This window comes from Psittacula echo, assembly GCF_963264785.1.
Source record: "Psittacula echo genome assembly, chromosome: 3".
NCBI lineage: Eukaryota > Metazoa > Chordata > Aves > Psittaciformes > Psittacidae > Psittacula > Psittacula echo.
In genome coordinates this window covers 111,736,595-111,761,766 of record NC_137736.1, presented here as the reverse complement: position 1 = coordinate 111,761,766, position 25,172 = coordinate 111,736,595, and the positions used below count along the sequence as shown (strand labels likewise).

Here is a 25,172-nt window from a genome sequence, read left to right as displayed (position 1 = left end):
AGCATGGACACAGAAAAAAGTTTGGTATAGCCACTGCCAGACCAATTCCTTAAACAGATAAGATGCTTTCTGCCCTCCCTTAAAAGAACAATAAAGCACTGTATATGTAGAAAGTAAATTAAACTGAATCAGCAACTAAGGTAAGCAAAATAAGAGTGCGACGACAAAGTTAACAAAACTATTTCCAGTGCCTGCCTACCTTGTTAGAGCTAACACAAGACAGGAAAGAAGCGCTAATGTAAAAGGCTGGGTATGATCTAGATTTTCTAAAGGCTTTTAAACATCTCTCAAGCAGCTATTGCAGAAACAGCGGCTGCTATAGCAGCTACAGGTTTTTGTTTGCTAACCAAGAGAGACTGAAAATAGATAAGAAGCAAAACTGCCAGGAAAAATGGTCAATTATCAGCCTGAGAGACAAGTAATAGCAGCATACCTCATTCTATCAGTTCTAGGACAACCGCCAGTCAGACACATTTCAAAGGTCTGGTGGATTTTTATTTTAACACTACTCTGCTTTCAAGGCTTGAGGGTCACAGCTTTCCTTTATAGATAAAGGCACTTGATATGTGCAGGCTAAGGGATGATGAAAATGTGTTCAGATGAACAGAAATTAGGCAGAAGTCAAGGATGATCCACACATGGCCCCACTGTTTAACCCTGAGCCACAAACCTAACTCAAAATGCTGCAGCTTCCCTTACACAGACAGTCAGGGGCTTTGTTCGAGCATCACAGCAGTTCTCAGTGTTCACAACTGCCTTCTGCCAGGCCAAGGCACAGGGGTAGGAACCAGAGTGAGGCACTCAAAGAGGAGAAGCAGAAGCTATAGAGAAGAGAATGACAAGCTTGGGTTTTCCAGATCAGGGCTGGATATTAAGAAAACGGGACAGAACAACATAAATCATACCACAGTGCCAACACAACACACCCTTCAAGAAAAATATGACCGCACTTCACCCTCTAGTATGGGGCTGTGGGTGACCCATAGCAGTCTTGGAACTGGGCAGAGCTGATAAGGAGAGACTGCAGTGTGTCACTAGCTGTTTAGTGGGGGTAAAATCTACAGCCAGGAAAGGAAAATTGTTTTATGGGTTGGATACACTCATAGCACTACTTAGCTCATTAGAGAAATGCTGCCTTTGTATTTCTAAAACTCTAATGAATCAAGGCTTACATGACAGCATGTAAAATGGCAAATTAGGAAAAGTGAAAAGCAGAAATCTCAATATTGATCAAGCTCATGCTGCAAAGCTGCAAAAAAAAAAATTGACACAGGCTTTAACGAGGGGTTTTGGAGACAACTGCAAGCTTGGCCAGGCTCCTAAAATGAAATTCTGTAAAACTATATATCTTTAGAGACACCAAATGGAGGCACTGAAAATAACACCTAACTAAAACAGAGAAAGTTCTCAACAGAACAAACTGTTCACTGTTTTGCAGTACTTTATTCAAATTCATGGACGGAGGACACAGGATTTAACATTAAGCTTAATAAAAATCACTCTGAACTAAATTTATCCCATTGTCTTTCTTCTCCTATTATGACAACTTCTGAATTAATTCTTTAACATTTTCAGTGTATCAGCTCCTATAAAGAAAGGGCAAATGTGGAGATTCATAAAATGCCATTACAAGCCCAGAGGACACTCTGGAAGTCTCACTTTATTTTGCGGTTTCCCAGGGGATGCCAGAGAAATGGGTCAAAAAACAAAGAACTGATTAGCCCAAGACCCTCACTTTTCCTGGAGTATTGTGGGATAAGACATCACTTAGTGAGACGTCTCACTGCTTTGCCCTCTAACCATTTAGTGGGTTTTATAAGCTAGGAAGAAGTACAGAGTAATAGTGAGATTTTTCTCCTTCAAATCAAGTTTAATCTGTCTCATAAACACCTCAAAACACAATGCACTGCATCAACTAGGACAAAATTGAGACACTTGGATTCCCTGTGCCTCTTGACAAAGCTGTTCCATGTATCTGAAATAAGGAGAATCTCAGAATCTCACACCTACATTTCCACCTCATTTTATACAACTGTAAGAATTTTGATTGCTGTAGGTTTTCTGACGGCAAGATAAATGCAGTGTTGTGAAGAATCATGCACTTATTTTCTTCTCAAGCTTGTTTGTTCATATTTAAAATGAACACATATGCCACATAACAATAACTATTCCTTTTCAACTTAAATCAGGTCTGCAGAAACAAATTAGACTTACTCCTCTGGCAAAGTAGTACAAAGTGCTTTGTTACTGGATAAACTCACTCACCACTGAGGAAAAGACTGATTCTCAATAATGTTATTTTGGTTGCAAGGTATCACTGAAGATGGCAGTGGCACAAACGGCAGTTGGAGACATGCCACCAGTGGAGTACCATAGCAGTTGATACAGGGGCTAACGCTTTTTAACATCTTCATTAAATGGCCTGTATGATGGGGCAGAGCAAACCCTCAGCAATACAGAAATGGAACAGGAACCTCATGAAGATCAACAGATGGACGTGAAAAGTCCCAGGCATCACTGCACGCTGAGGACTGATAAGCTAGAAAGCAGCTTTGCCTACCAGGACCTTGGGGGTCCTGGTGAACAAGAAGATGTACATGAGCCACCAAAGTACTAATGCAGGAAAAAATAAAGGAAAAAAAAAAAAACCAACCAAACAAAAAAACCCAAACAAAACCAAAAAAGCCATCAAATAAGATGGCTCTTACCAATGTGTATATATACCTAATAGGAGTTAACAGGGAGCCAGACTCTTGCTAGTAGTGCCCAGCAACAGGACAAGAAACAATGGGCACCATTTCAGTTAGTAGAATCTGTAGATTCTGGTAGTATAAGCATACAAATAGTTGAAAGAAAAGCTCTTTTTATGACTTAGTGTAAGAATAAACTATACGAGGCATTGTGCTTTCTTTTCATCCTCTGAAGTGTCTAGTTAGCCAACTTCCAAATAGGGTGCAGAAGCAGTTGGGTTGCAAAGTTTATGGCACTTTTTATTTCAGTGCATGCATTTACTGTTGAGGAGAATAAAGATAGGATAACTTTGTTTATCTGTGTTTTCCACTACACTGCAGCCTAATTTATTCAGGTAAACAGAAAAAGGCACAGTACAGAGAGAAGAAACAGATATCAGAGTCTGTTGATGTATATGTATCTCAGATTATTTATTACCAGTGTGTAAATTTTGCACATGGTAAGCTTTAATAGGGGCTTCACTCCTAAAACAGCTAACTTGCATATTACTGCAAATGGTTTTCACATTCTAAAATCAGATGAAGAGCTAAGTGCACAAAACATATTAAAGAAGTCAAAGAGTTGTAAACGTACCAGAAAGAAAATCCATTAAGTAAGACAGCACTTCATGGGCCACTGGCTTGTTTTGCTACATTTGTGATTAATTCTGTGCACCTGAAAAGTGTATTAATGGTCCACTAGAAAAAGGCACTGAAACTTAGGAGCTATCTAACAGTCTGTGTCCAATGCCTATGCCCAAAATATTTAGAAATTGCCCAACTTTGGCTGTTTCCCTGATTAAAATGTACACATTCCAATTTTTAACAGCTTCATAATGCTCCAGGCAGTCCACTTCTGAGAAAGGTTTGCATTTCCCAAGTGATTAAAATCACCTGGCTTTTGGCCATCTCTGAGACTATCACAAAGGTGTGCTGTAATATAATCATCCAGAAATGCACTGCCTGTGGTGCCCTACCAATGAGGTAATAGAGCATCTGGGCCAGACTCAGCCCTTTAATTGAAATGGAAAGGCTAAGAAAGCTTTGGGCTGCAGACTGAGGCAGAGTATGTGAAATCACAGCACCAACACAGTTTTTACAAACTAAAGTAACTTTTTTTACTATTTACAAGATCAGCACAGAAGAGTTGTAAGTTGAGGTCATCTACTGTTGCTGTACTGCTCTGAACGCTCAGCATGTATTAGAAAAATTGAAGTTAAGATGGGCAAGTTGCATAGAAGATCAATTAGAGCCCTTCACATAGAGAAACTGGCTCCCTAGCATGGAGGTGCTGACACTATTAAAGACAACACTGCAGTTGAACAGAGGACAATACACTATCTCTGAGACAAGGTTAAGTGCAGAAGCCACATGAGGAAATAGCCCCTAGGTTGGGAGATTCCAAAAGAAAAGTAGCAAGAACTCTACTGCCACTGAGTACACCACAATTAATCCCAGATGTTCCTACTCTAGAGTAGATGCTTTTGTCCACGGTCAGGCTGAAAGACTGGCAACACTGACACCTCATTTGCAAGTGACCATGAACAGAGACGTGCCACTGCTATGTGTTAATGAAAAAGCTATTCTTTCTTAGACTCACCCCTAATCCCAGGAGCTTCACATGCAACACACAACTTGCAAAAAAGAGGAAGCTGATGCTAAAGCCCAGACTAAAGATTCAAAAATTGTCAATGCTCAGAATATCCAGCTATGTTCTCTCTGCCTGAAGAGTGAAACAAACCAAGAGCAATAATCAAACTCTTGTTTTGCAGCAGAAGAATGCTATCGGTAATACAGGTACAACTCCATGAGCACACACACCTGTCATCTACACACCACTGCCAGAAAGAAACAAGTAGCAGATTAGATCATTCTGTTATAGAATTCATAGCTTTTTACTGAAAGATTCAGAAGTCAAACCTTTATTGCTCACTGCAGTAACTTGTTCTCAGCCTTGTTAAGCTTCTAGCTACTCAGTTCCATGGGAATACACAGCAATACACGTAATCCCCATCACAAAATCCCAAGACAGCAATGAAAGCAGGCCCTGCAGATGTGAACATAATACTGTCAAGAAATGGATAGGAAGATGGGAAGCTGTGGCGAGTAGACGGTGGTCGGACACCAGATGCCAGTTGACAGTGTTGCTGTCACTGCCCTCTGCAACTGGATAAATGTGAGAAAACAGAACTAAAGGCTCATGGGTTGAGATAAGGACAGGGAGAGATCACTCAGCAATTACCATCATGGGCAAAACAGACTTAACTTGGAGAAATTAGTTTGATTTATTGCCGATCAAATCAGAGTAGCATAATGAGAAATAAAACCAAATCTTGAAACACCTTGCCCCCCCCCTCCCTTCTTCTTGGGTTCAAGTTCACTCCCAAATTCTCTACCTCCTTCCCACCAGCAACACAGGAGATACGGAATGGGAGTTGTGGCCAGTTCGCACATTGTTGCTGCCACTCCTTCCTCAGGGGAGGACTCCTCACACTGTTCCCCAGCTCCAGCATGTGGTCCCTTCCACAGGAGACAGTTCTCAATGAGCTTTTCCAACATGAATCCTTCCCTTCCAAGTTTGTTCTTCACAAACTGTTCCACTGTGGGTCCCTCTCATGGAGTGCAGTCCTTCAGGAACAGACTGCTCCAGCATGGGTCACAGGACCAGAGGTCTTGCCAGAAGCCTGTTCCAGCACAGGCTTCCCACATGGTCACAGCCTCCTTCAGGCATCCCCCTGCCTGCAGGTGGATATTTGTTCCACCATGGACCTCCACAGCGTGCCTCACCATGGGCTGCACCTAATTAGACACTACTTAGCACACTAAGACTCAATATACAGACTGTTCTCAGCCCTACTGTTGATATGTTGCAAAACTTTGTGCTAGTCCACTGTTCTTCCATTTCCCTTCTCACACTTCGTCTACATCATCTGCGCATGTTAGAAGCTCATGAGATAGGAGTTCAGCTCTGCCTGCATCACGACTAGCTCAGTAGGCTCAGACTTTGACTGGACTTTCTACAGGTAATATGTATATTGAATATATAATAGGAGGCTTACGCAAAACAGAGGGAACAAGGGATGACACAAGGTAAAATGTAAGTCAAAACATAAACAGGAGTGATGCACTTCAAGAGAAATACAAAATTAAAGAAGGTCAGTGGAGAACTGGTTAAAAAGAGGGTATCAATGATACCACTGGCAAATCTTCCAGTGATAACATCTCATTGCAGTTACTTATTTAATCAGCATATCACATTACCATGCATGCTTTATATTAAATTTGGATGAGTGTGAACAGACACCATGGAAAAATTAAAACTGACTTGTCCTGGGTTCAGGAATAGCAGTCATTTTTCTCTTTCTTAGTAGCTGGTGCAGTGCTGTGGTTTTGACTTTCAGCCTGGGAACAGCACTGATAACACCGATGTTTTTAGTTGCTGCTTAGTAATGTTTAGTCTGACCAAGGACTTTCTGAGTCTCATGGTCTGCCAGGGAGGAGGGGAAGCCAGAAGGAAGCAGAGACAGGACACCTGAACCAAACTAACCAAAGAGGTATTCCATACCACAGCACGTCATGCCCACTATATAAACTAGGGGCAGTTACCTGGAAGGGCTATATCACTGCTCAGTCAGGCTGGGTATCGGTTGGCGGGTGGTGAGCGGTTGTATTCTCTTCCCTTGTCATCTCCCTTATCATTATTATTGCTGGTGGTAGCAGCAGTGGTTTGTGTTATACCTTAGTTACTGGACTGCTCTTATCTCAACCCGTGGGAGTTACATTCTTTTGATTCTCCTCCCCATCCCTCCAGGAGTGGGGCAGGGAAGGAAGGGGGGGGGAGGGAGCAAGCGGGCTGCGTGGCAGCTGGACTTAAACCACAACAGTTAAACCATGTAAAAATTAAAATTCTCAGCAAAGCATAATCAAAACACATACAGACATTAAGTTTACCTCAGATCCTAAACTGAGAGAGATTATTTCATCCTCAAAAGCAGAATGTGTATCAATATGAGGAGGAATTCCTGCATAAGAAAAAAAAAAAAGTTAATATAACAGAGTGCAATCTCTGCTGGCAAGCTCAGCTTTCAGGGATGTCCATACAGGAGACTGCGATGAACAAACGGTTGAACAAACAAAACTACCGTGAAGAAGGGAGTTGCCTTCCAAAAGAAATCAGGCCAGCTAACTGAAGTACATGCTACAGATCAGATGTACACAGTTAACGCAAGTGTCCTGTATCATCAGTGGAAATATCTAGAAGATAGTTTGGAGCACCCAAAGGCCTGCCTCACTCTCTAAAGGCTCAAAATGCTCTCCTTGCTGCAGAGAGCCGCTAAAAATCATGATGCTCTTCTCTCAGGCAATATAGCACTTATCACTGTGTTATGTTACGTTAGGTAATTTTGAGCCCTAGTTTATTCATGATCATTTATTTCTCCTCATTCTCTCCACAGAGAAGTCATCCTAAATATTACTAAGCAAATAATTGAGGTAAGGCTCTCAATTTCAAAATTAGGACCTCCACCGCAAATTCAGGTACTGCCAGGGTCAAACCCTGCCTCTGTTTTGCAGCTCCAAGAACTCCACACCCCACTGCTCAGCTAACCCCTGGGTACCCCATCAGTGCATGCGCGTGTGTGCACATGTGAGTAAACACATAGCTGAAAATTGCCAGAATGACAGCAATTTTTTATTTTCATTTTTCTTTCAGATCTGCTCATTGGAAAGAAAATGCTATTTCCTGCAGCTCGTGAAACACATCTTAACACCAATTCCTGAACGAGGAGTGTGCTGCAGCAAGATCTCACCACGTGGTGGGGAACTGGAGTCAGCCGTGAGCCTTGGGAGAACTGCAACTACACCTTCCTTTGACACCAGAGCAGGTCCAGACAGATCGAATAACTTCTATGTGATCCAAACCAGAACAGTCATACTTGCTTATTAAAATTCTAGCCACCTTTAGTTTGGACACTATCGAATTCCTGAGCTGAAAATATTTTTCCTAACAGTATCAGCCCTATAAAGCATCTTTATTATACACCAGATTTTACCTCCATATATAAATATTCTCAATTCCATTAGTTCCAGTGAAAGCAATACAAGCATTTTATGAGGTCAATATTTAATCTGACAGAAAAATCAATGAGACTTGAAAACCAAAGCCATATCTGTTTGCTCATAACTCTGTCTCAGAACAAAGCACTCAAACTCTGCCTTCAGATGCACACCCATGTCAGTGCAATTCACTGTGCAACAGAACATTGACCGCTCTCTTCAGCATTACCAAGACAATTCAATCAAGATCCCACTGATCTAACTATCTGCTGTTTATATTCCATATATGAAGCAGTCAGACACATCATCTATGCATTCAGAAGGTAACTTTCAAGTATAATCTAAAACTTAAAACATTTGCTGACCCTTAATGAAAACAAGTGTCCTCAAATAGGAATTAATTTAATATATCTTAAGTATGGCTCCTACAGCTTAAATACCCAGTCACATCTTCAAAATCTCAATTATAATTTCCAATGACAATCTGGCTCAGAACACCGATACTAACGGAATTAATCTGACTGCACTTTGTGCTCATTCATATCCTAACAATTTGCACTTAATGAAGAACATTTTGCTTTGCTTTTATGGGGCTTTTGTTTTAAAAACAAGAAAACCAACCCTGCTTCTATTCTTGATGAAAATCTACAATTGCAACAAATCTCTAGTGTCCCAGCCAGAAGTACATGACTGCATCAATTTAAGAGATTGTCATAGATAATCAAATAGGATCAGCTTTTCAAACCCTTCTTTGGCAGACACTGTATTAGCAGTCAGGCATTAATTCTGAAAGAAAAGCTCTCGTCTCTTCTTCCTAAGGACAAATGAGATAGCCACTCTAAAAAGCCAGCCATATACTTACCCTTGATGATTGACCTAAATGAAAAGAACAGCACATCATTCATTCCCCAGAGGTGTGATTAGAATCACGTCTCTCTTCAGATGTCTACAGAAATAGACTAATTCCTTATTCCTCAGAAGAAGGAACACTGCTTGCATCATACTTTAAGAGCCCATATATCATATAACTAACATTACATCACATGTACTAACAGCAAGAGATGTTTCCTGGGGACTGTATGCACAATACAAGGAACAAGAACAGTTCAGAGTGAAAAAACGCACTTGAATAAAAAAACCAAATATGACTATTTATTCCCATATCTTTTAATGGTTAATTTCCATATTATGGCCTTGGAGTCTGAAACACCATTGATTTCCATAACAGTGGTATCAAAAACTTCTAAACAAGCTCCCAGGTTCAGAAACCAGTATGAAGACTTCAGTTTTGATTCAACACATTTCTGGTTACAGAGGAAATACACTAACCAGGTGCTTAAATCCTGTCCCTGTGCCATGTCACATTTAGTAACTCTCTTCTCATCTTAATCTAAGTTGTACTGGTTTGGCTGGGATAGTTCATTTTCTTCACAGTAGCTAGTATGGGCTGTGGTTTGGATTTATTATGAAAACAGTGTTGATATACAGATACATTTTAGTTGTTGCTGAGCAGTGCTTACAGACCAGCAAGGTCCTTTCTGGTTCTCATGCATCCTTGCCAGCAGTCAGCTGGAGTGCACAAGTTGGGGGGTGACACAGGTTGGATACCTGACCAAAGGGGTATTCCATACCATGTAATGGCATGCTCAGCAATAAAACTGGAGAGTTATCAAAATTCAGGAGTTTTCTCACTTTTATCGTTCTGATTCTCTCCCCTATCTCAACGAGGAGGAGGAACTAAGTGTGGTGCTTAGCGGCCTACCAGCGTTAAAATTACAATGTAAGGTCAAGAGCTCAAAATTTTAGAAGGGCAAATTAACTTACCTTGTCCAGGTTCATACTGATTTACAGTTAGTTGATCAGGTTTATGTTTGATATATCCCTGCTTCAAGCATTTCTCCAAGAATGGGTCACAAATTTCAGGAAGACCTAATTACAGAAACAAAACTATAAGCAAGACAGGATAGCTTTTTACATTTATCCTTTCTTTTTACAATAAATATAATAACTGGACAAGATACATACAAACAGCTCTGTAGATACATAAATCCATCTTTGATAATGATCACTTTGCATTTGCTGTAAGGCACACACATCAGAACTGGGGGCCTGATCTGCAAGTCCCATATATTAGTAACACCTCATAATTAGAAAGGCCATTCCCCCAAGGCCTCCATGTTCAGAAGCAAATTACTCCTTACAAATGCAAGCTGCACTATCCCTATGCAAAAAAACCATATCAAATCAGAGACAAAGTTTCCATAAACTACAGTTAAAAAGTTGCAGGCAAGAAGCAAAATTATTATGCAGAAAATAAGAAGCTGTGCAGAGAGCTCTCTAAAAACTTACCCCTAAAAATCTGTTACTGAATTAGATCATATATCACAAAAAAAGAAAATCTGCTGAGGTTAAACTGGTTCTGAAACAGGAATGAAAGCTGCAGTCCTTCACTAAATCTTTGGTTTGCTATTTTACCTGAGGACTTCATTGCAAAATTCTGTTGGAGATAACACCCACAAACATGTTAGTCATAGCCCTTCGATTAATCTATTGATTTTCAGTTATTGTCCCCAAGGAAGTGTTTATACTTCTCACATATAAAATAGTCCAGCTGTAAGACTAGAAAACAGCTCAAATATCACTGTTTTACGATTATACAGCTTCACTGTTAAAACCACAATGTAACCAGAATCCTCCTCTCAAAAGCTACATCCATCCCATTACACATGCAACACCTAAACCATCTTCAAGTTTTATAGGCATTTAACTCCCCTATTTCACTATTTTTACATCTAAGACTATAAGATGACTCAGTTGCTTTGCTGTGACTCACAGCTCTCAACTCCAAACAAGAGCTATTCAAACTTCTTCAAATTGCTTTTAGTCCAAAAGGAAATCTTTTTTTGGTGTACATCCAGCAAGCTTCAAGTTAGTCAAGATAAATATACAGAGCAATATACGTCATAACTCCCAAACAAATGAGTATGTAATTTGTAACACAATTGTTTTATAGAACAAAAGCTAAAAATGAATGACAATTACAATCCCAAAAGCCTCATTAGACTGGACCTCAAAGGGCAGCAACCCCTGGCTGCAAATGACTGGAAAACAAGCTTCAAGCACTTCAAGTAATTTGGAATGGATCTCATTCAAAAGCACTGTTCAGTATATGCTTAAGATATAGTGAAGGCTCTCCTTTTATTAGAATTTCACCTCTTCTTTAACGAGAATCTGACAACCACATCTCAGCGAGGCTTAAAGGCTTTGTATAATGGTTCAAACATCAGTGCAAAATGAGTTTAATAGGAAAATTCTCACCTCCAGGTAAAGGTTTGTCTTTATCAACATTGTTGTTATCATAGCTAAACTCATAGCCAAAATGTTTTACTCTTCTATGCTTTAAAGTCTTCTGGGCTGTAAAAACACACAAGTTTAATTTAAACTACATAAACAGTATAGGCAATTTGCTATGCTTCCCTATTCTATCTGACCACTGTCCTTCATGGCACATGCTTCTTAAGCCTTATTACCTTCTATATTTCACCAGGCATCACATTCACTACTGTTTGAAATCAAACTGATGGTGTTTTTCTATATGCAAGAAGGAGAGGGAATGAATTTTCTTGAGCCATGTTTAATGCATCTTTATTCTTGCCCTGATCTCTGAACTTGCACTGGATTATCACACTACGGATACAGCAGGATCCTTCACTTTCACCAATCACCAAGTTGCATGTTAGCTAACGCCAGTATAACTCTTTGTGCTGTTCTAATGAACAAAACTTCTCATACACAGAAACTTTTGCCAGATTAATTGTTCTTTTAAATTACTTGAGAGATTTAACTCCACAGAGCTCAAGCGAAAGGATAGAAGCATCCAGAATGTGTGTGTGCCTGACATTTTTTGATTTAAGACACAGCTGCTCAGTTGGACATAAATTACAAGCGTAACCTTCACAGAACAGCATTGTGCTTGGCATAAGACACCAAAACAATATTTTAGTTGATTGTACATGTAGGAACGTTACTCAAGTAAATCCATACCAGAATATCAGTTTGGACCACTTGCCCCAGGAGTTTAATCACTTCTAGTATAAAGACCTAATTTCTAAAATGCTAAGAACAAATACACAATGATTTCAAGCAATACATTTACCAATACATTGACTTCTTGTAAACTGAACTGTACGAAAAAACAGCATGAGAGCATGGAAATCCTGGATTCCTATGGTTTTGCCCACCATTTTGAGTATCTTCACCTCCTATCCAGTCAATACTTTCCAATATTCTCCTTTCTTCCTCTGGAGAAATAATCTTTTCAATGACCTTCAGGCCTGGAGGCAAGCTTGTGGGAACAGCATTCTTCCAGAAAACTAGGATGTATGGAAAAACAGAATATTGTCACTGCTTGAGAAAGTAAAACCATGTGCTCCCTGTAGTACAGCTGTAAAAGTATTTACTTTAATGATGCAATGGAACCCTCATGGGGGTCTTATTTGGTAAATGAATGATCCTTTTTGGCATGACAAAACAGGATAAGGCCCAAGTTTTGCATCATGCAAACCACTTCAAAAATTTTACTGCATGAGACCAGTAAGAGTCCATGCTATACAAACACAAAACCACTTGTGATTTTCCTGTCAAAATAACAGTAATAAGAATTTCCCAGTCACTTCAGGATTCTACTTGAATTTTAGTTTTCTATAACTTTACTGATTTACCAAATCACCAGATTGTTTCTCTGGAAGTGTAATCTGTAACCATATACAGAGGAGTATATTGCAATGCCTAGGTGAACACAGAATGCTGGTGATTTAGGGACAGTTTACTATCATAATAGCTTAACAAAAAGCTATTCACTGGCAGAATGTACAGACCAACATCAGAAACCCTTTTCAGTAGACATTATAAAAGTTCATAGAAAGGGCAAAGATTCTTGTACTAAATTGCTTATAGTCAGCCTTAAAGAAAGCCAAAATAAACCCAGACAGAAATCTTATTGTACCTACTTTCCTTCTTGGATTCAAGACATAGATTGCAAAACTAAGGTCACACAAGAAATCCAATGAACTGTCCAGACATCTCCCAGGCCCCATTTTAGCTCCTTAATCACAAAACCCTCATGTGCAGTCTCAAATGGTCTGGAAACTATCTAAATCCTTTTTCCTTTTGCCTCCAAGTAAAGGAGTTCAAATTAGAGTATCCTATCATGAAATACAAAGAGCAAAGATTATTTTATGTCCTGAATCTTAAATTCTGGTTTTCATTCTGTGTCTACTTACAAAGTGTGCTTTCAGCTACATTTACTAGCCTAGGAAATAAAATCAAAGGGAAACAGTACACACGAAGTTAGATATATAGGACAGCAAAAAAGGATACCTTTTTCCACAAAATTAATATATAGAACAATATTTTGGCCACAGTCTTCCAGTGTTACTTCTTTTCCATTAAGGGCATCAAAGGCTTTCTTCGCTTCTTCTGTTGTCCCATATTTCACAAATGAATACGGCTTACTCGGTGGCATTAAGATTGTTTCCACCAATCCATACTCTTCTACTATCCTAAACAGTTGGTGTCTACTCATCCCATTACCGAGACCAGCATTGGCAATAACCAGGCTCTAATTAATGAGGAATTTAAAAAGAAAATACATGGAGAATTAGTGATTAATATCAGTTCATTTAAAACTAACACTTTACACCAAGAGAGCAGCATTATAAAGAAAATTTAAGCCGATGAGTACTCTTTTATTCCACACAAGATACTTACAGTTCCATGAGCTTGGTATATGAGGCTAAGGCAACCTTTGTTAGGCAGCACATATTCTAGCAAAAAGGCTTGCAACCTTTATTAGAGATACCTCCTCAATTAATGCATGTGGTTATTACTGCAACAGCACTTCAGCTTCGAATAAGAACACGTGCTTCAAGTGTACTGCAGGCAAACAGACACTGGCACATACAATTTTTGAGGTTTCTACAATGGAATTTTTTCTGGAGACCTGTTACCACTAACAAAAACAAACAAACAAAACCTTTGAAGACCATGATTTATGTTTTTCTAAGAAAGACTTCCTGACCTTTTTCAAGCACAGAGATTGATATTCCCAGCTCCACCTCATGTCCCCCATCCATCAGGCTCACCAAAAAAAAAAAAAGCAGAAGCCTCTAGAAACAGTGCACCTAGTTCTGCTCCAGGACTCTAAACCAAAAATGCTCCCTCGTTTTTATAAACAAAAGGGATTTATGTCCCATCCTTGGTTAACAGAGATTACTTCATGAACAAGGCCCAACTGCTTAATTCTATGCTATCATAGTGATTTATGTCCAAAATTATCAAGGAGTATGCAGTTTGTGAGGACTGTTGCTGGTTTGTCACACGTTTGAGAAGTTCTGTTTTATTGATTCTTCTAAGGGCTATTATTCAAGAAATAGCATTAGATTAACACAGACCTTTTCAAAATAAATGTACAAGCTCTTTTGACATATAAATAGCTAATGCCATAATTGGCTGTTCAATCTGATCACGGTGGTTGAAAAAAGTTTAAGTCCCTGTTTAAAGCCAAATGAGGATGCAGTCAAAGCTCTGAATGAGCTTCAGGGACTACAAACAACCAGCAACAATTTACTCTGATCCCATGTAACACCTTTCCAGAAAGCTTTCAGGTAATCTTTTTCTTAAAGCCTCAAAATGTTCTATGACCTTTTCTGAAGGCAGCTAGGAAAGTGTTCAATTGTTTCAAATAACAGAATTTCACTTCTCTAAAATACAGCAAATTAGGTTTAAAACCAAAGATAAGGATTATTTTAAAAAATACAGTACTGCTATGACTACACCTATTGCAATGGCTCCTTTAACACTTGTTCTTAGCACTGCATCAGGCTGGCTGTTACTGATCACATTTTTCAAAGGTGACCACGTTATTAATTATTGTTATTTTCTGAACTGTTACTAATGGAGAGGCTCGTGTGCAGAGGAAATGCAGAGAGTCAAACCAGTGCTTTCACTGGCTGTAGGTACTTCACCTGCAAAGACTGTAACTACGCAGCAGCAGCATGTACAGCAACTGATCATCTTCTCCCAGCTGAGCAATTTCAACATGATCAGACTCTTGCACAAAGTCTGAAGGCATTTTCTGTATTCTTGACACATGCTTATCACTAGCACTATGATTTTTGTTTCATTTATCACTTATTCAAATGTTCCATCATTGATGAGGAACTCGCTGGACCTCAGAATTACTCTTTGGATAGATTAAATGGATAATTTGGTATCTATGGCATTGTCAAGGGGAACAAGTCCTGGATTATGGTCCCTGCTCCAAAGAGGAACAAGACTACTGTGTCATTTTAGCGTATGTCCAGGTGGTGTGAAATCTGAGTGAACACTATACCAAATTTTGTTACAAAAAAAGTATAAAGATCTAATGGATATTTCCATATCTGAATAGGAAGAATTTGCAGGATAATTTACAGGATGAAGGTGAACAAGGCTAGAGGAAGTGATACTGCTCTACAGTGTTTGAAGCCATTAACATCGCCCCACACCTGATGGAGGGAAATGATACTGACTTCTTCCCTTCCTGCCTGCAAGTTTCTGTCATTCTTTGCTACACCAGTATCTGCAAGGTCACCCTCTGATCTGCTGCAACTCTTTTCTATAGCAAAATATGACAAATCAAAAAGCTGAGTAGTTTTCTGTTAGGTTAACAAATAAAGTGGCTTATGGCAAAGTTTATTGAGCATCATAAGAAAGCAGAATTCTTTCCATCTTGTCCCTTTTTGTTCAAGGGAAGAGACTGCTGGCCCCTTTTCAACAGCTGCAAGTCAGTCAATCAGTTCAACTCCCACAGAACCACAGAATAATTTAGGTGAAGAAAACAATGTGGAAAGAAGATTTCTAAGAAAGACATGTTTTTAACAGGGAGTTTAGATGAGGCAAATTATACTTGATAGAGAATACAGAGGAAAGAAAAATACAAAAGCTAAAAGCCAAAGAAAAGAAATCAGGGAAAGAGAGTAAGTTTATCTACGTCAACAAGGTAATATTTGTCACATTTCCTCCTACTCCCCAACTCAAGAAATTACTGGTTCAGATCAAAAAATTTATCCAAAATTTCAACAAAGTCTCTCCACAGATATTAAACTTCTGAAGTACAGTTCTGCTTTGAAATCAGAGGCATAGAAAACCCTCAATATCAGGAAACACATTTTAGATGGGATCTGTATTTTAGACAAAGCATACATGAGAATAGAATACAGATCAGCAGCATTTTCATGTTACCATCAAAATCAGAAGTACCAGTCACCTGTGTGGCATGGGAGGAGCACTCAATGCCCTCATGTCTCATCAATGTGTGCTGAGCTCTGACTTGCTTCCTCAATACCTTCTTCTTCATTTTCTGGACTTTCAAATGGTCTTTTCTGGTTACAAGTTCCATGCTGGTGATCTGGGAAGCAGAAGTAACAACACGTAGTAAGTGTCCTGCTTGAAAAGTCAAATATTTCAGTCTGCTCTAGAAAAACAGTCTTCCCATCCTGTATGTCATCTCTAGAACAGTAATAGAACTTTGGATAAATTACAGACTTTATGAATTACTTGGGGCTGACAAAACCAAGTCTGCAAAATACATTCTTCCTCAGTCAACAGCACAGTTTTCCCCATCTCTGAGGTTGCATTATTAAACTGTCTTAATAAGAGTATCCCTCCCAAAAATAAAGCTTTATAAAGACTGGCATGATGCTAGATTTCATTTTCCAGTTTTTCTCTTCTTCTTCACAATATCACTATATCCGTTTGCAGCTTTTAACCTGTCTGCCCCTCCTGTTTTCACATTGTAGTTGCAGTTCATTTCCATCATTCTACAGTCTTTCCAGAGCAGAATGAGAGAAAAAAATACACATGGAACTGCCATGAGCTTTGTACCATCTTATCTTTCAAGTTATTCATGCCTCACTGAATGCTTGAATTGAAAATTAGTTGTTCTCATTTGTCTCCTTTTTCCTAATTGCCACTTTTAAGTGAATATGACATTTGGCAAAAACCACTTTTGATAGTAGAAAAATGTGTTCAATAATTAGATGTCCAAGAACTAGCAGCCAGGAATGCTCCTCACCTCATTTAGCATACCTCCAAAGGCCAAATGCAAATCCCATTTCTATCATTAGGAGGAACAGAAAACTTTCTACATATATTAACTACTAAATTTAGTAGCAACACAGCATTTACCTGCCAGTGAGTTACTCAAAAGTCACCGGTCTTCTCCAGGTTTTGTTGCATCTTTTGTCACTTCTGGTCTACCACTATACTGAGATCATATAACACCTTCCTACATCCCTTTGAGCCTTTCTTTTTCTTCCTCCCTTCCCACTTCCTTCAGATGCAAGGGAAGAGCCCCAGGCCTCATGTAACACTGACAAAGCTCCCAGACACTGATGTGATTAAGCTCTGACTTTCCCTTTTTCTTTCACTATAACATAATCCCTTACCCATGTTTTAGGGGTTTCTTCTTGTCTTTCCCAAAAAATCCTCCCAATAATACAGCTAGACAATCCAGCTGCGGTTGTCTGTCCTTTTCCATTCTTTTATTGTCATTGATCTGACAACAATCCTTCCACCTCATCTTCTCTTCTTCCCAATAAATATTTTTATTTGGTTTTGTTTCAAAGAAATAAAAAAAAACCAAACACACAAACCCTACACCAGTCACCATTGTGTGTACTTATTTAAAGATGTCAACTGCTCCGACTGTCCACTTGCTGTCCACTTGCATATCTTCTGGCTTGCAAGACTATGTAGCTGCTTCCCAATACCCACCCTATAGACACCATCATGATAATATAACAATGTACCACTGGAAAATTGCAAAGGTATAAAAAAAAAAAAAAATCATGTTACTATTTGATGCAACTTTGTATTGAACAATTTAGCAAATGTTTCCTCTTAGCCAAATGTAATTAAGCTAGTAAAACTGTTATAAAAATATTGAAGAGTTGCACAGGAGTTGTAAGTACATATTCCCTGTGACTGCTGTAGCACTACCATCACCAACATGCACAACTATTAATTGCATCGAAGGAGAAAAATCTTTAAAGGGAATCAGAATGTGAAAAGCACCTGTGGAAATAACAGATTCTAATCCTCCCAAAAGAAGCAGAAGAAACACTGCCAAAGACGACTCATACAAATCTGGTTCATATGGAAAAGCATGAAGGCTATGTATAGGTACGTCACCCATACTGGTCAGACCACTGTCAGGCAGCCTCTGCAGAACAGACCCAGCCAGAAAAAAGGGTATTGAACTGAGTCTCAGACCACTTCCATAACATCTGACCTCAGGGGAAAGGAGCTCTGAGTTTAGTCAGGCCTTTAGTCACATCCTTGCAAAATCTCACATTATGCAGCCAAAAAAACCAAAAAAAAAAACAACCCCAAAACAAGTCATGGCACAATATTTGGCAAACTAGCACAGAAATTGAAGCTGAAAAGACTTCTTTCCATCTTTTCATATCCTCTGAACTAAACAGAACAAGCAACAGATGAGGTGTGACTCAGCTGCCTAAATAACAGCCTTTAAACCTGGCAGAGATGCCCTACCCCACAGTGCCTGGCCTTTCACTTGCTGCTCAAGAAGCTCAAGATCTTTCCTACATGCTGTGTCATGCTTACCAGCATCATCTAGATACCGCCAGCCCCTGAATGGATTTCAAACAGCATTATTTCCATTGCTGAGACACCAGAACCTTCCCTTGGTTTCCATCTGAACAGGGCCTAAACTCTGCCTTGTTTGTTGCATGATCACATGAGGCTCAATTCTGCAGGCACAGAAACCAACAGCCTTGATTTCCAAGTTAAGGAATCACAGTCAACTGCACAGAAGTGCAAAACTGTGTGGTAGCATCTCACACCCCCATTACAAAGGCCAACATGACTATACAAGAAAGAGCACGCAGCAGTAGATTAGTCACTACTGCCATCATCCCCTTTCACAAGTATTACAATCAAAACAGCTCCTGAAAACACACTGAAAGAATCCCCCCTTGCAATGGCAGCTCAGGGTGTAGCAGGTCACACAACTGGCCTGAAATAACTACTGTTAATGTAAAGTTCTAATGCAATGAGAACTTTACTTGCAGTAGAAGCCACTTACAAAAACGAAAGTGCATCGGAACTAACCGGCAGCTGCCAGCAGAGGGAGCGCCGCGCTCAGCTATGAAGTTCGGCAGCTTATTACTCAGTTTAGGCTTGGTTTTGTGCCGCAGACACGTAAGTAGTGTACACAGCCGCTGCATACACACGGACATCAAAACTCAGGGGAGAAAACAAAACCCAGGAGCCCTGATGGAGATATAGGAATTCCAACACTGGTCAACGCTTCAGTACACCCCTGCGGCCATCGCTACCTCAGCTCCGCCAGCACCGAAACCTCTCACCAACACCAAACTCACGGGCTCTGGGCGTTCGCACGGTAACAGGAATAACAACAGGAATGTGCGCATGACACTCAACCCTGAGCAAATACGGGGTGGGGGGGAAGGCTGCAAAAGCTGCGAGGAAAACGCAGGGGCTGACTCGGCCATGTCCCCCTCCACGCCACGTCGCCCCAACGGGGCAAGAGACAGGGCCGGGGCCAGGCCGCAGCGGACTCAGCTTCCCCACAGAGGCGGCGCGGCAGGGAGGAAAGAAGGAAGCCCGCGCTCCCGCCGCCCTCGCCTGCTCCTGTTCTCCCTCCCCAGCCGGGCGCCGGTCTGGGCGGGCGCTGCAAGCCCCGCTCACGGCCACCTCTGCACGTTACCTGACTGGCGGCAGCCATGTTGGGGCGGGCACACCACCCGCCTCCGCCGCTCCGTCATGGCGGCGCCCCGCCCCTGGCGAGCAGTGAATACAGCGAGTCTGTATGCATGAGACAAGGCAGCTGCTCCGCCTCTGATACCAACCGGTGTTCAGAGCCAGGGTTTCCTGGTGATCAGGCGTGAAAGAGGGCTCTTCTGCCTCGGACACACTTAGTGCAAGTGTTCCAGCTCCTTACCTCTGCTCGCTCTGTGCTGCCTAGCTGCTCTGCCCTCCGCGGCCACCTGTTCTGTCCAGGCTGAGCCAGCTCCTGTCATCCTCTTTATCAGCAATAAAGCCTTCCTCTGAGTCTGCAACAGAAGGAAAGCGATGTTTCAACCCCACCCGCAGTGGGGCACCTTCCCTTGGCCACAAAACAGGCTCTACTTGTTCACTGAGAGCAATTTGGGCAGAGCTTCCTCCAGCACAGGGGATCCAAAAACAATCTGTGGAAGCCACATCCATGCAGTGGATTAAAGACAGCTTCAGGCTGGGGTGCTCGCCCCAAGAGACCATCACTGAGACATGCCACCTTCACAGCCAGCACTGATCACATATAACCTCTGGGATGCCTCGCACTAAGGACAGATAAAGACAAAACAATGTCAACTCAGCCAAAACCACACGAAGATCAAGTCTCTGGTTGTGCATACATGTTTCCCCATGCCACTCTTCAACTTGGTAGCAACCTTGCTAATGCTGCTTAATAAACCCATGCTACTGAGCAACCTCCCTCACTGAAAGGCAGTATCTCCATAGCCATTGGCTCCCTGCATGAGAAAGGGATCCCTTAAATCAGAGATAGAGCACATAAGTCTTCTCTTCATTTTTCTCTGCCATCATAGACTGAGCTTCATATGATGCCCCTTTCCTTCTTTATCCAAAATACCGAAGTTCAGGTTTACCTACTTCTGTCTTTACCTGACAAGTATCTTATTTCTCACTGTAGCTTAATTTTTTTTTCTCCTGTATTTAAATACTGAGGTAATCCCATTCCCCTCCTCTCCCCTCCCCCCCCCCCCCCCCCAACATGCTGTGGGCGTTTAACTTTCCTACAGATCAGTTAGGTGTAGGACTCTCAGGTGGGTGGTATGTGAGGTGATTGATGAGCTTGTAAACCTGTAGTCAGAAACCAGCTCCTCAAATTTGTCCCAAATCCATGTTTTGGAGAAGTTTATCTATGCTGTTAGGTAAGGCTGTGCTTACCAAGAAGAAAAAGTATCTCTCTCTTTTCCTTGGAGCACATACTACATCCTATGCCAGGGCCACATATATCCCACATGTGGGAGGTACAAGCACACTAAGGGTATGAGGCTGATGGGGCACATCCACCAGTCTGTGAAGGTAGTATCTGGTCAGAAAAGTGATCGTGCTTCTGTCCTTCTGCCACAGTCTGTGGCATTATGTCACTCTCTAACTTTAACCCATGTGGGGGGTGGCAAGGTATTGTGATAACACACATCTTTTGCTTTAGTTTTTTCATATGTAAAGTGTGACTGTTAGCTGCCTACCTAGTCAGGGTATGGCACTGATCTTGTTAACCTTGTGAACAATAAGCATCATCTGTCTTTTTGTAAGCTAGAATGAATGGGGGTAAGGAATAGCCAGGCAACATATACCGTTGCTCTCTTTATTGAAAGATTGTCTGAGCTCCTCAGCCTGGGAAACCAGCAAACCTGAAAGCTACTGAAAGGATGATCCTAATGCAATAAGTTTGTGATTGGTTACCAGTTTGTTCTGACAAGGGGAGAATACCCGCCCAAAGGTTGTTCCTGTTAAGCGCCCATGTTCCTGTTCAAAGCCCTGATTGTGTGGGCTCTCCATTCTTCTTCTTGGCTGTCCATGTATGGTTTGTTCCACTGGGATGCATTGTTGGTGAGTGAGAAGTAGAACATAGGCTTAGTGGAACATTACATCTCAGAGCACAAACCACAATGTTCTGGCAGCTGCCTAACCCTGTGCTCACCAGTCAACTTTTGGGTTTATTCAGTGTTTTATTTTGAAAACTGCCTTCTAGGGGAGAACAGATGTGGATTTTTTTCTTGAAATGTCTCTGTATGATTAGCAATGCTCAAGAATGTGTGATGCATGTTGTAATAACATTTCCTCTGTAAATGCATCAAGATTTTACTTCTCTAAACAACATTCTCATATAGAAAAATTCCACCAATTGAAAGGAAAACAGTTAAAGGCTGGTTATGGGGTTTTAAACCCAAGCTTATTTTGGTCAAACCAGAACTGTTATTCCCTTTATAATTTAAGCCCTGAAGTGCTGTGCAGTCCCTTCTCATACTAGTTAGCATGGGTACAGACTCCTTCCAGAGACACCACAGTGCTTATTGACCACAAGTAAAAATACATCGCCATATGGTTAAGAAAATCATCACTGACTAATGCACTAAATAGTTCACGGAAGTGGAGATTCATATACATTTGATATTAATATAATCTCTCTTTAAATATGCTTTGGCAGAAATCTCAATATTTCTGAAAAAAAAAAAAGCAATTTTTATAATGATAATATTGTGGTTTTAAAATTCATCAAATATTCTAGTTTGAAATTAAGGTTTCATAGTTTTCTTCAGGAAAAAAATGTTTATATCAGAAAATTTTGGCTCTGTTTCTATTGTTTTGGGAGTTTTTTTTCAAATGGATAACCAGGAAATGTCATCTAAAGCAGAGTCTCATGCTCCCATTTACTCAAGGGTGAGAAATAAAATGTTGCCGATTGCTGATTTTTCCCAGGAGCAAATTACAATACTCGCTATCCTGATAACTATTTTATTCCCACGGGGAGTCAAGGTATTTGTCAGTCCCTCGGAATCAACTTCATATGATAGTAAGTAAACACTTCTGTTTTCTTCAACAAACTAGAGGTTACTGGTCCATACGTGGAAAAACAATCTTACTCCCATTTATACCAAAGCAAGCCAAGCCATGCTTTAGCCTAATCTGATCACACTGGATTTCCATCACTTTCAAACCCAATTAAAAGAAAATCACAAGAAGATAGTAGGATTTTCTGTATCAAATCTCTTGATTTAAGAAACTGCAGTTTAAGAATCATGACAAATAGGATATGTTTCAGGATAGCAGTTTGTTACAGAAATAAGAAACCTCTTAGCTGATGAGACACAAGATGGACTGCTTTAAGATAGCATTCATGTATCAGTTAAGGACCTTGACAAATATCTGTTGACCTAAATTCAAAATGTGCTACTGCTGCTGCTTGTGATAGTAAAATTCTCCCTAACAAACCTTTGCAATGCCAAAGGCTTATATTCTTCAAAAAGATAGCAGAACTGGCTCTGTGCTACATGTCATTTTGATTCTGCACTTGTGCTGTTCAATGCTAGAATTCATGTTTCTTTCTAAAAAAGAAAACCAGCCAAAAAACAACTTTAAGATTTTTTTAGCAATTGCTTAAGAGAAAAAAAAGATGTGAGAAATCTAGGCCCTGGTAAAATCAATGGGATTTTCAAATACTAGCAAACAAAAATCTTATTCTCAAGAGACTTAAACCATTAAGTAGTATCAGTATGCTGATTTCTAAGCTTTAGGCTCTGTTCATACTGCCATGCCTTTTTTTTCACAAACATAAAACTTTGGAATGCATCTCCCCCCAGCCTTTTCCTTTAATAAATGCAGAAGTTTTCGTGAAATCTCTAGACTCAGGGTACTGGAACTTTATGGAATACATGAAATAGCATAGATTTCATGATAAAATTCTAAGATCTGGCAACACTGTTTCTGGGGCACAAATGCACAATTATTGGCAGGTTCCTGTCCATTGTTACAAGGGAAGACCCTTTTGTGAAGCAAGTTTCTTTAGCATGATGACACAACCTTCTGAAAGCAGAAAGGGGAGATTTGAGTTCTGTATTTGGAACAGCTACAGATCTTGTTATCCAGAGAACCAAAACCAGTCAGTGAATGTTCAGTATCAGGCAGAGGTTAGTAAAATTGGGCGCTCCGGCTATGCGATGAGATTTTATTAATGAAATACAAACCTGTGTTATCAGAGGCAGGGAGGAACAGCTTTAATGTCTGTTGTCAGACACTGCAATGGTGTGCAGTGCTGGGTCACCATATTGGCCTAGAACTAGGAACACAATTCTGTAGGCTTCAGTAAACGCAAAATCTTTGATCCCTTCCTGGAGAGTCCTCAGAGTATTCCTGTAAACTCTCAGGCACAAGACAGAAATTACTGTAATTATGATGCGCAAGCTGCAAGTCTGAAGACCTTTCATTACTTAGATCTTTTAGTACCGCCAGCTCTTGTAAGGTTCGTGCAACACGTGCACATAGATGTCAACAGAGAATTTCCTCATTTGATTAAGGAAGAATCTAAGAGGTGTAAATTCCCTAGGCACTATTACTGGAAAGTATAATATCCATGAAGATCAACTAAAAGCTCCCCAAGCAGCTCCTGTCAGCTTTTTCTGCTCACATATATCTCAGTGAATGGTCCCCAGCCTTCAAAGTCCCACATGCACCAATACTAAGCAAATCATAATTGTAGACAATTACTTTGCTCTCAGTTTTAATTTTATAAATTTTCTCTGGCCATAAGCAATGTTGGAGACTTGGGCCTTTAAACTTTTCCAAAGCCATGCAGGCTTTGAAGAACAGGTGGTAATTTTCTCCTGAACAGGAACTGCTGCTTTCACTACCCAGGTGACTCTTTCTCTGCAATTCAGGCAAAGTCTAGGGAAGATCTTCTTGTGCCAGTCAAGTACGCTTCTCAGGGTGTCAGAAAAGTAATACCAAGTACTGAAAGAACCATACAAGATATTGATTTGCCTCCCAAAGAGTGAACCCATCAACACATGGTTTAGTTTAGCCTTGAAAGCAATCTTGTTAGAAAGATTCAAAGAAAGTATTTCTGTTTTCCCTGCACAAAGGCTGAAAATTATCATATCCTCTTCAAAGCCTGCACATACTTTGCATTCTTTTCTTGTTCTTTATGCCCGTTTTCCATACCAAGATAGGAATTTTATTTTTCTTTTAGTTACTGATTGAATTATATTATTCTTTTCTGGCCTTACAGTCAAAATCTTCCACTAACTTGGCAAAACTGTAGTTCTGTCACAGACAATTAGGATTTGGTAGGCATTTAGAAAGCAATGCAACCCTACACAGGGATCCTCCCTGGTCTCAACACTACGCAGGCAGTCTGCTTTCCTGCATATTCTTGGAAACCATCATTTCTCACAGTTATAAGTTCAGGGTATAAGTGTGTCATAAGGACAATCATGAAATATCAGGCAGTGAATTTGTCTGCTCCATCAATCAATGCATTTTTAAGGATAAAGTGCTTGCAGTTCAGACACAATCTGCAAAGTTAGTTTTTAAGAGCATGGTATTGTTTACAGAGAACTAAATGTTACATTTCCATCATGAGATCCTCAATTCCTCCAGTAAGACTGAAGAGAATATTACAAAGTACTCCTTAGACTGGGACCTTACCCTTTCCCTCCCTTTCAGGCATTATCTCAGGAGGCCTCATTACCTGTTGCCCATGCAATAGATTCACCTTCTTTGGAAGAAGAGCTGTGC

General features: G+C 40.4%; 1 protein-coding gene across 4 annotated transcripts in view; it reads right to left on the bottom strand.

Annotated features, from left to right (window-relative positions):
* Positions 1-19,609, bottom strand: part of ALKBH8 (alkB homolog 8, tRNA methyltransferase) — a 47,393-nt gene extending 27,784 nt beyond the window's left edge. Inside the window, exons 1-7 of one of the 4 annotated variants that reach the window (XM_080612735.1) lie at positions 17,013-19,609; positions 16,093-16,233; positions 13,164-13,404; positions 12,026-12,157; positions 11,103-11,198; positions 9,609-9,713; positions 6,681-6,751 (exon numbers count right to left, since the gene is read on the bottom strand). In XM_080612735.1, the coding sequence (XP_080468861.1) occupies positions 6,681-6,751; positions 9,609-9,713; positions 11,103-11,198; positions 12,026-12,157; positions 13,164-13,404; positions 16,093-16,224 (777 nt within the window). In that variant the 5' untranslated portion in view covers positions 16,225-16,233; positions 17,013-19,609. Of the gene's footprint in view, positions 1-6,680; positions 6,752-9,608; positions 9,714-11,102; positions 11,199-11,940; positions 12,006-12,025; positions 12,158-13,163; positions 13,405-16,092; positions 16,234-17,012 lie in introns of those variants that run through there. The other 3 variants (XM_080612736.1, XM_080612737.1, XM_080612738.1) reach the window with 3 other exon arrangements.
* Between the last annotated feature and the right edge of the window lie 5,563 nt (positions 19,610-25,172).